We start from the raw sequence: 11,543 nt of genomic DNA on the forward strand, positions 1-11,543 counted from the left end.
AAGGAAAAACCTATTTGGTCAAACCTGTGACTCTTTCCAGGAAAAAGACATTTGTGAAGTGAAATGATTCACATTTAGTGGACAGGAGAACAAGAATATGATCACGTGACAAACACTGACAAAGAACCATGGTTGCATTGATGTGAAGTGTCTGGGGAGAGAGCTCTCACTGACCTATGGAGATCCACTCTGAACGACTCTCCCTGTCCTCTTGGAGACGATTCCCCCAAACGGCTTTTGTTCCTCTTTCTGGGTTGATTCAAAAGAAGCATCTACAAAACACAGAAGAACACAAGAGATCAGAGGTCGGATGGAAATAAAGTCTGTGATATATGATGTCTACAATCAAGTGTTTCTGAAGTAAGGGTTGAAAATACATGAGAACATTTTGGAAATAAAGAGAAACTGACAGATGGACAGCACAAGCCTTACCTTGTACAGACAGCTTCCCAGTTAAAGATGTTCAATCTGTAAACAGAGCAGAAAGCCCTGTCACAAACGTTGAGTGGACCCCCCCCACATACGATCCTCAAGGCTGATCATCCAGTGTCCAGCTGTCAAAGGCACTTTTCCACCTGAGACATGAATCAAGACTCAAAAAGCATCTTGACTTTTGCAAACATCTCTAATAGAAAGAAAATCCATGCTTCGTTTATTATTAATACAGATAACTTTTTTAAAAAACCATCTGATAAGCAACAGAAGATATTTGTTCTGAATACATACCGAGCAACATGAGACGAGGAGTCAAAAGTAGGTGGAGTGTCCTTTGGCCACCACTTCTAAAGACAGCTGTGGAGCAGAGGAATAAACCTGTGTTGAGAATATTAGCTTTATTACACGAGGATTAGGACGGCAACGATTCACTGCAGTATAACTGAGAAGAGAAACAAACTAGACGAGTGAGTCCATCTGTCTTTGTCAAGTGGGCCTTCAGCAGCTGGACAACATACTGATATCACACAGTAATATTAGTTCAGCTTCAACACCAGTTCAGCTCTAACATTACTACAGCTGTAGTGGAGTTAAGGTTCTAGTGAAGATGTACAGAAGAGGACAAACTCACAATAATGCTCCTCGCTGCAAAACAACTGACCACACAAAAGACAACGAGAATAACTTGTAAGTGCTTTTTAGAAACGGTCCTAACCTACAAAATACTCATTTGAAAATGAGCTTCTCTGCTGTACTCACAACTCACCACATGGCTCAGTTGACGGAGCACATGCAAGTGCTGAAGCTGAGTTACGCTTCTGATCAGTCTGAGTTTGTTTAAAGACACCAAAAGTAAGGAAACAATGCAAGAGGAAACTTCTCTCAACTTACCGAAGACTTGCTCATAAGATGCAGGACTCAGATGGATAATCCTCCAAATAAAGGTCCAGAGTTGCTTCAAGACTTTGTGGTCCACGTGTGTCTTCTAGAAATGAAGCAGCGTTCCGTTGTTGCAGGATCTCTGCTGCTGATTCTGACGTCGCCCCCAGAAGACAGGGGAGTGGGTTTGATTCCCACTAGAAGCAAATATAGTTTATGTTTTGTTGATTTGATCAAATGTTTTTAACTTCACACAATTAAAATGGTGTTTAATTCTATTTCATCTGTTTGCTGGGCTCATTTCCATTCTGTGGTACACTTGTTTAATTCATCAAATGGTTAACACAGTTCTGAAGCAAGGCTAACATGCTCACAGAAATAGTAACACAAATAAATCACAAACTCAACATACATAAATGTCAGTGTAATCCTAAACATAACAGTTATCAATTGCTCAGTTTGGAATGAAATTGAAATAAAACACAATGTCAAATGTGTTCTGGCTTTTATATCTTTTATTCTTTGTGCAGAGTCGACATTTAAAATAAATATAAAACATATAAACAACTGTCTTTCCTTTTATTTGCACTGTCCATCTGTTCTGTTCAGCCTCAAAAAATGTGGAAGCTCTGAAGCGGCTCCAGGTCGTCTCGTTGACCATGCCCTGTGCCTTGTGCAAAGAGAAAACTCTAGAGGGGCAGGAGATCTATTTCCCCTGTACTCCAGGGAAGCAGGTGTGGACATGAGGGCTGTTAGGGCCTGAAAGAAATATTTCAATGCACAGAAAGTTGTATATTCTCTTCCAAACATGTAGAAGAACCTATGTTAGCTTTAATAAAACTCAAAATATGATTATTTTGTCCATTTTGGGCAACTGTAAAAACATGGTCGTGTAAAATGTAGCCTCCATCGAGAGAACAGACTCCTGATGTAAATTCAAAGGACACATTCTGATCTCATCTTAAATAACAACTCTTATATTTGGGTTAACATCCATCCATCTATTGGCAGTGATGGAATATAAGTCATTAGTTTAATAACTTATATTCCATCACGGCCAAAAGAAACTGAAATATTTCCACCTAAATCTTTCCTGCAGGGTCGTTAAAAAGAATTCACATAGTGATGGTGTAAACAATGAACGGCTTCAGGAAAACACCGAGACGCAAACACAACGTAAGTGTCAGTGAGAGACTAAAAACTCCTCCAGACATGTTCAGACTGTCAGAGGTCAGGATGTAGAAACCCACAGACAGCACGAAGACACCTCCGCAAACACAAGAAAGAAGCTACTTCTTCTGCTACAACGGAGGAAACCACTGAAAACAACTTCTACAAAAGGCTGAAGCCACTGAGAGACACGGAGCGACAACTTGAACAAAGTGTGTTGACTTACCTTTGAGTTGTGTTGCTCAAACTCGACGATAAAAACTTCTAAAAACTTCAGCTGCAACGTGACACTTCAACACTAGATATCACAAAGTTCTACACACTGAACCTTTAAGGCTGCGTGGACTCAACTAGCTGTAATGTGCTGTGGGACACCCCGACAGAGACACACTCACCTGGACAGGTCCATCACAGACAGTCAGACCACACAACATGCGGATGTGAACCACTTCAGGCAGCGATGGGACACTTCTGGTCTCCTTCTTGTGGCCCGAACAAAGTCTGGGTTGGGAACTGTATGTCCACATGTCATGTTCACATTCAAAAGCGTTCCAGTAAAAAGCTAATCAGTGTTTTTCCCCTTCACTGTAGAAACACTGTTTACAGTATGATGGACCAGAAACAGTTTTACAGTCTTGCTCACAGTGAACAAAATATCCATGAAACACACAAGAGCCTTCTGAACAGAAACACAACGGCGAAAAGCCCAGATAAAAAGGGGGGAAATAAAAGAAGCACAAAATCCCTGTTTCTAATCTCTGCGATCTTCAGGGTCAGTGAAAGTTCAATTCTTCAGTTGTTTGTTATTATCAGCTGAGATTTCCTGTTTTAGAGCTGATGTCGGTGCAGAAGAGCTTTTCAGACCGGATACAAGGTTTGGAGACTTGTTCTGTGGGACGCTGCGTGTTCACATTCGTAGATAATACAGAAACAATCCATCATTTTGTTGGGAGGTAAAGTTTGTCTGTTCAGAAAATGTACGCGTTGTGGAAATGTGTTCAGTGACTGCACGCTGTGTGAAAACCACGTGAAGTGTGTGAACGGTGTGGCCACAAAAGACCGATGCCGTGCTCATCGTGTGCAGAGTTTTGAACATGTGACCACTGGTTGGACCAACGCTGGTGAGCGACTGAACCCAACTGTGATCATGGGTTCACTGGTCCGACAGCTCCGTCTACTGGCTCGACCGGGTATTGAACCAACAATGGCGCACGGCACACATGAGAGTGAACGAGCTGCGTCGCATTAAACACGATGGAGAAACCAAACTTACTTCGTGCTTCCTCTCAACACTCGGAGCAGAAGAATGGAAACACACTCCGAACAGAAACCAGCTTCGTCACAGGCGAAGCGTCCCGGAAGTCCCCCACAGGTGCGTCACTTCCATGAAACACACCTTCACAATAAAAGCCTTTCATACAGCTGCGATTCAGTTTGGAAAGTTTCGTCTCAACGTTAAATGGATCATTTTCTCTCCAGGGCTTTTCTGATCTAACCGACAACACATTCAAACTGCACTTCTGTGCACACGTGAGCCACTAACGAGAGGTGAGCATCACAGAGCAGCTCCAGAAGAATACAGCACTGATCTATACTCAGTAAACTCAGAGTTATTTTCATCATTATTATTATTATGATTATTATTATTGGTGTTTGAGAAAGTGACCTTTGTCTCTTCATCTGCCACATCAGTGTCTGTAAACAGTGAAATAAACAACAGAAGAAAAGACAACAATTAAAAACATGTCGACGTATCTGATGCTGTATTTTCAAGTAGATTTAGTTGGATTCAGTTGTGTTAACATGAACGTGGCGTCTGTTTGGAATGTGTGTTCGGTCTGAAACTGTAAAAGTGACCGGACTCAGTCCACAGAAGCTGAAGTAAAGAGCTGCTGCTGCTGCACAGAGAGCCGTTCACCTGTTTCTGACCTGAAAAAGACAAAGAAATAAGAGAAGTAACGTGTTAAACATGACATGAGTTTAACAGGATTACACAGTACTCTGATATTATACACCACAGTCATGTGTAATGGAAATACTCCATCAGTCCCCTTGTTTCTACCAGTGAAACACAGAATTAACCTGCTATAGTTACATGGACTAATTAGTCTGTTGAAGTTTCAGTGTCACAGGAAATGAAAAACATAGAAGTAAATTAAAGCGTTAAGTGTAAACGAATTATACATCATGTCTTCTAGAAAAATATTAAAATGTGACTGTTAATGACAGTAAACCTCTGATTATCTCCAGGTAACAACATTATTATTATTATTAGTGTTGTTTTTATTAAAATGTGATTTTTAATTCACTCTTTACTTTCATTTTCGAGCTTGGTGTAATACCATTTTTCCCCACGAGAGGGCACGACGCCACCTGCACGCTTCCAAATTGGTGTAATACCATTTTTCACCACGAGAGGGCAGAGTGCACGACGCCACCTGCACGCTTCGAACCAAACTCCATTCAGAAATACATTGAAAGTTTTAAAAAAGTGATCTCACATGAGCCAAATAAATTAATTAAGATGTTTGATGAAGTAAATGGGTCATTGTGCTAAATTCGGCTCATATATGACTCACACACACTCACGTTTTACTGTATTTCAATCAACTGAAAGTCCAAGTTGTTCCTTCCTGGTGTGTTGAAAAGATAGAAATGAACATGAGGAGTCACATGTCCATTGTTCTTGAGGGATGTTAGTTATTGGATCACATGTCAGGTGGAGCGTTGACCTGCACATGAAGGAGTCTCCCCTGTTTCTAACATGATGCAGAAAGGTAGACCTACCTTGGATGCAGCAGGTGACAGTGAGCAGGCAGAGTTTATAAATGGAAGAAAAGTTGCTCATTGTGTTTGTCTCCTTTCTGCAGATTCTTCTCTGAGCTGCTGGTAACACTCACACTCTGCTGTGTACAGATCTCTGGTTTTCCCCTGAACTCCTTTTTCATTTTAGTTTCACTTTCACCTTTAAAATCCTCGACTGAACAAATGTCACAGTAAAACCAGATAATATATAAAATAACGAGTATTACAGTGGACGCACGGTGGCTACGAAGTACACAACACAACAACAAATCACAGAACACAATGGAAACTCAGCAGCAACGAAAGAAAACGGTCCACAAATAAGAAAACACAATGAGAAATGTGTTGCACTTCAGAGCAGAACTTCACTGAAGGATTGATTCTTTACTGTTTGTCAGAATAAACACAGATCACCTAAAAAGACATTCGTGTCCCGGTGACGCTGCAGGTTTTCTGGAGGACGCTCGGGACAGAGGTCACACGAGGACACGAGACACAGAAACAAAAGTAGGTCTTGAATAAGCTTTTGGTTTTCTCTTGTGATAAGTCTCCGTTGTTCCATCCACAAAGTTCACAGCCCACGTTTACATATGTTTCTAACAGGCAAATATTTTTCATGAGATCATCGCATCATATATTTTCCTTTAGACATTTATGCAGCGTCTTTGGTGCAGGACGTCTTTTGTTGGACGCCAGAGGAATGTGGACAAACGAGGAGGACAAGAAGCTTCAGTGCCTGAAAGAGACAAATGAGACAATCACTGTGATCCGTCCTCAGATCAAGACTCTCTCACACACACACACACACACATACACACACACAGACACACACATACACACACACACACACACACACACACACACACACACACACACACACACACACTCACACACACACACATACACACACACAGACACACACATACACACACACACACACACACACACACACACTCTCTCACACAGACACACACACACACAGACACACACACACACACACAGACACACACACACACAGACAGACACACACTCACTCACTCACACACACAGACACACACACACACACACACACACAGTGCAACACAAACCACAGGACATTTCATAAAGTGCTTCGTGAACAAAGTGGAGAGTGAAACTGAAATGAAACATCAGGTGTTCAAACATCAACATGAATTCCTCTTGTCTGAGCAGTTTTCAGCAACAGAGCTGAGTCTGATCTGATGCTTGTGTTTGACTCTTGTTCTGCTTTGGTTTCATGATTTAACTTGTGAGTCAAACACAAGGAAAGTGTGGCTTCATGTTCACTCTTGTGTTATTATATTGTCCGAACAACCAAACCCGTCTGTGTCCCTTAGTTGTTGTTATGCCTCTGCGGGGGGGACACTTTGGATTCTGGAGGACAAAGGTCAAAGGTGAAGTTCACTGGACTCACAAAATGTGTGTTTGTCCTCTGGACGTTGACTTCAGACCACAGTGAGGGAGTTTCTTCAACTTCAGAGGAGCTGATTGGATTTCAGTGGTGGAAAGTAAAGGTCATGGTGACCTCGTCTGAATCTGGAGAAATAAATGTGCAGAGAGATGTAGACGGAACCTGCACTGGTCCAAATACTTATACTACAAGTACACTATCCTACTGATACATTATACTACAAGTACACTATCCTGCTAATACATTATACTACAAGTACACTATCCTACTGATACATTATACTACAAGTACAATATCCTGCTAATACATTATACTGCAAGTACACTATCCTGCTAATACATTATACTACAAGTACACCATCCTGCTAATACATTATACTACAAGTACAATATCCTGCTAATACTTTATACTACAAGTACACTATCCTGCTAATACTTTATACTACAAGTACACTATCCTGCTAATACTTTATACTACAAGTACACTATCCTGCTAATACATTATACTACAAGTACACTATCAACACATTATCCTATTACTACATTATCTTACAAATACATTGAACTACATATAAATAATCTTAAAAACACATTATCCTACAAATACAATATACAAGATGTGAAGTTTTAACAATATTCAGCCTAAAACAACCAGAACTTTCCTTTTACTTTTGGTTCACAACCTAGTTTGGTGAGTTTCACCTGGATTTAAGTGACGTAAGGCTGATCCTGAATTCTCATTGGCTCAGATGATGTCCCCTCCTCTCTGTGTGTCCTCTTATCTCGTTGTTTTTGTCTCTGGAGCCACAGTCCGTCTCTCTGTGGACAGGAGACCTCATCTACCTTCAGTCCAGCAAAGAGAAATACAGCACCGCTCACAATGCACACTTTACTTTTCCTGCTTCTACTGGCAGGAACACACAGCGCGACGGCAAGTGAGTTCTAGTTTCTACTTGATTTGATTTGAAATGAAAGACAAATGCTCCGTGTATTTAAAAGACACTTCAATGATTTGAAGGTCTGTTGTAATGTTGGATGTTTGGTTCCTTCAGATTTTAGAAGTTGAATAAAGTTTCAAAGAGCTGATTTCAAAGTTCATGTTAGTAAATGTCATGGATCTCATGTAAGAAGGAAAGCTTCTGTTCTCTTTCTGAAAAGCTGAACTGAAAAGTGACTTTTCTTTTTCTTTCTTCTGATCCGGACCATTAGTTGATTTCGTCCTTTGATCAGAACCATTAAGATCGACACGGTCCGAGCTGGTTCTGGACAAAATGACGCAACGATTCTGCAAAAAGTCCAACAGACTCCGATAAATCAAGAAACAGTGAAACACGAAGCAACGTTTCAACTCAGCGAGAAAACCAAGAGTTTCTTGTCTGTTCTAAACATTATGAACTTGATTATTTCACTGAGTTCTTCATGACGTGTCTCGTGTTTCATGTTGGTTTATAAAAAGTTGTGGAGAAATAACAGGTTCAGTCTGTTGATATGAATCAAGACTGTTATTGATGTAAATACATATATTTGAACATCTGTTTAATGGTTGATGATTCATTTCCCATCACACATCAAGATGGCGCCACGAACGGTCGCCTCGGTGTGTTGGTGCGCACTTTTGTGTTTGTTTTTAGTATTTAATTCTGTTTACTGCGACCCTACTCGGATTACTTTCACGATGGACGAGCTTCTTTCCATCAGGGACACAACACCATCCGATTTATGTCCCAACTTTATCGCCTCTTCCGTGGATTTAGTGGACTTACTCATCAAAGGTGCGGTGGTCCTCGGACACGCAGTGAGACTCCGGCGGAGACGACGAGGGAAGCGCGCTGGGGCCCTGGTGCGCTTCAGGGAGCGGGGATTACGCTCACCTCTCCCGAGCATCCTCCTCTCCAATGTCCGCTCGCTGTGCAATAAGATGGACGAACTGCGCCTCCTCATCCGGACAAATAGAGACTTTTCCCTTACTTCTGTCTTGTGTTTCACGGAATCGTGGCTGACTGAAGCCACACCGGACTCCGCCGCACAGATGACCGGCTTCCAGCTGTTACGCGCGGACCGCGACCCGATCCTCTCACACAAGGCAAAAGGCGGAGGGATTTGTTTTTATATAAACCAGGGCTGGTGCAGCGACGTGAAAGTCATTTTACAGTCCTGTTCTCCGGACCTGGAAACTTTTTTCATTACCTGCCGACCGTTCTACTCTCCCCGTGAGTTCACCTCTTTCACCCTGGCCGGCGTGTACATCCCCCCGCAAGCTGACGTGCGCGAAGCACAACGACAACTCGCGGAGCAGGTACTGGGGGTGGAGAGGAGGAGAGAGAACACTTATTCCCCTGTTATTGTGCTCGGGGACTTTAATAAGGGGAACTTATCTCAGGAACTCCCGAAATACAAACAGCTGATCAAATGCCCGACCAGGGGGGAGAACACTCTTGATCACTGCTACAGCACCATCACCAAGGCGTATCATGCAGTTACCCGCGCTGCTCTGGGCCTGTCCGACCACGCTCTTATTCACCTGATCCCAGCCTACAGGCAGAAACTCAAACTTTCTAAACCTGCTGTGCTGAGATCCAAGAACTGGAGCAACAGAGAAGCTGTGGAGGAGCTGCGTGATTGCCTGGATAACACTGACTGGGACATTTTTAGAACTGCTTCCAACAGCCTCGATGAATACACAGATGCAGTGACGTCATACATCAGCTTCTGTGAAGACAGATGTATCCCAACACGCACCAGGGTGAGCTATAACAACGACAAGCCCTGGTTCACTGCAAAACTCAAACAGCTTCGTTTGGAGAAGGAGGCGGCCTTCAAGAGTGGGGACATGGATAGTTTCAGACTGGCAAAATACTCGTTTGGCAAGGAGATTAAGGAGGCCAAACGACAGTACTCAAAGAAGCTGAAACAACAGTTTGCAGCCAACGACTCCTCGTCAGTCTGGAAGGGGCTGCGAGTGATCACCGGCTGCAAAACCAAATCCCCCCACTCTGTGGAAGACCTGAAACTTGCAAACGAACTGAATGACTTTTACTGTAGATTTGAAAGACAATGGACCAGTTCTAACCCAGACTCCCAGCCCCCCCACACAGCTATTACACCTCTTCACCCCAGCCTGGACAAAGACTCAACCCCCCCCCCCCCCCCATCACACCTCTCTCTATTCAGGAGAGAGATGTAAACAAGCTCCTGAAGAAGTTGAACCCCCGCAAGGCACCTGGACCCGACGCTGTCTCCCCCTCCACACTGAGGCACTGTGCAGACCAGCTTTCGCCAGTGTTCACGAACATTTTTAACACCTCACTGGCTGAATGTGCTGTACCCGCCTGTCTTAAAACATCCACCATCATCCCCGTTCCCAAGAAGCAGAGGATCACAGGCCTTAATGACTACAGACCTGTCGCCCTGACCTCTGTAGTAATGAAGACCTTTGAGCGCCTCGTGCTGACCCACCTCAAGACAATAACCAACCACCTCCTCGACCCACTGCAGTTTGCCTACAGAGCCAACAGGTCCGTAGACGACGCAGTCAACATGGGACTCCACTTCATCCTCCAGCACCTCGACTCCCCCAGCACCTACGCCAGGATCCTGTTTGTGGACTTCAGCTCCGCATTCAACACCATCGCCCCAGCTCTTCTCCGTGACAAGCTGACACAGCTGAGCGTGCCTGAGCCCACCTGTAGGTGGATCTCTAACTTCCTGACTGACAGGAAGCAGCGCGTGAGGCTGGGCAAGCTTGTCTCTGAGTCCCGGACCATCAGCACTGGAGCCCCACAAGGTTGTGTGCTCTCCCCTCTACTGTTCTCCCTCTACACCAACAACTGCACCTCCAGCCATCCCTCTGTCAAACTCCTGAAGTTTGCAGACGACACGACCCTCATCGGATTAATCACCAATGGGGACGAAGCCGCCTACAGAGAGGAAGTTAACAGCCTGGCTTCCTGGTGCAGCCAGAACCACCTGGAGCTGAACGCTTTGAAAACTGTAGAGATGGTAGTAGACTTCAGGAGGAGCCCAGCCCAAACTGCCCCCCTCAGCCTGTGCAACTCCCCAGTTAAAACAGTGGAGTCCTTCAGATTCCTGGGGACCATCATTGCACAGGACTTGAGGTGGGCGGAGAACATCACCTCCGTCACCAAGAAGGCCCAGCAGAGGATGTTCTTCCTGCGGCAACTGAGGAAATTCAACATGCCGCAGAAAGTGATGGTTGAATTCTACACAGCCATCATTGAGTCCATCCTCACCTCATCAATCACCGTCTGGTTCGCTGCCTCCACTGCCAAGGACAAGGGCAGACTGCAGCGGATCATAAGGTCAGCTGAGAAGGTCATCGGCTGTGACCTGCCGGCCCTCCTAGACCTGTTCCACTCCAGGACCAGTAGGAGAGCAGGCAAGATCATTGCTGATCCTTCACATCCCGGTCACCACCTGTTCCAGAGACTTCCCTCCGGTAAAAGGTTTCGGGCCATCAGGACTAAAACCTCTCGCCATCTGAACAGTTTTTTCCCCGTGGCAGTGGGGCTCACAAACAAGCCCCCTGCATCACACTGACTCTGCACCGCACTGACTCTACCCCACCACACCCCACCACCTGCACATAATTTATAATTTATTACTTATATACTACTGGCACTATCACCAATCTCTGCACCTTCGCACAGCACGTGCCCATAACCCTGTGAATCTGTTAATGTATATATGTATATTCTTTATTTTATTTTATTTTATTTTATTTTATTTTATTTTATTTTATTTTATTTTATTTTATTTTATTCTATTTTATTTTATTTTATTCAATTTCTTACATATTGTTGTTTTTT

General features: G+C 43.7%; 1 protein-coding gene and 4 long non-coding RNA genes across 6 annotated transcripts in view; 2 read left to right on the forward strand and 3 right to left on the reverse strand.

The window, feature by feature from the left end:
• Positions 1-133: 133 nt before the first annotated feature.
• LOC109646402 (uncharacterized) lies at positions 134-3,861 on the reverse strand. The gene is made up of 6 exons (XR_011239535.1): positions 3,758-3,861; positions 2,880-2,997; positions 1,327-1,511; positions 727-792; positions 433-575; positions 134-272 (listed from the first exon to the last, which is right to left on the reverse strand). It is a non-coding gene; the product is annotated as an uncharacterized lncRNA (long non-coding RNA).
• Positions 3,096-5,798, forward strand: LOC109646403 (uncharacterized). The gene is made up of 3 exons (XR_002203918.2): positions 3,096-3,856; positions 3,964-4,032; positions 5,688-5,798. It is a non-coding gene; the product is annotated as an uncharacterized lncRNA (long non-coding RNA).
• On the reverse strand, positions 4,231-5,424 carry LOC138405875 (uncharacterized). Its single transcript, XR_011239543.1, has 2 exons — positions 5,272-5,424; positions 4,231-4,413 (listed from the first exon to the last, which is right to left on the reverse strand). It is a non-coding gene; the product is annotated as an uncharacterized lncRNA (long non-coding RNA).
• Positions 5,631-11,543, reverse strand: part of LOC138405871 (uncharacterized) — a 22,401-nt gene continuing 16,488 nt past the window's right edge. Inside the window, exon 2 of the long non-coding RNA XR_011239538.1 lies at positions 5,631-6,025. This is a non-coding gene — a long non-coding RNA (uncharacterized lncRNA). The remainder of the gene's footprint in view (positions 6,026-11,543) is intronic.
• LOC138405863 (class I histocompatibility antigen, F10 alpha chain-like) overlaps positions 7,491-11,543 on the forward strand; it is a 14,754-nt gene continuing 10,701 nt past the window's right edge. The window contains exon 1 of one of the 2 annotated variants that reach the window (XM_069516085.1): positions 7,491-7,652. In XM_069516085.1, the coding sequence (XP_069372186.1) occupies positions 7,598-7,652 (55 nt within the window). In that variant the 5' untranslated portion in view covers positions 7,491-7,597. The remainder of the gene's footprint in view (positions 7,653-11,543) is intronic. The other variant, XM_069516086.1, reaches the window with a different exon arrangement.

This window comes from Paralichthys olivaceus, chromosome 20 (genome assembly GCF_024713975.1).
Source record: "Paralichthys olivaceus isolate ysfri-2021 chromosome 20, ASM2471397v2, whole genome shotgun sequence".
Classification (NCBI taxonomy): domain Eukaryota; kingdom Metazoa; phylum Chordata; class Actinopteri; order Pleuronectiformes; family Paralichthyidae; genus Paralichthys; species Paralichthys olivaceus.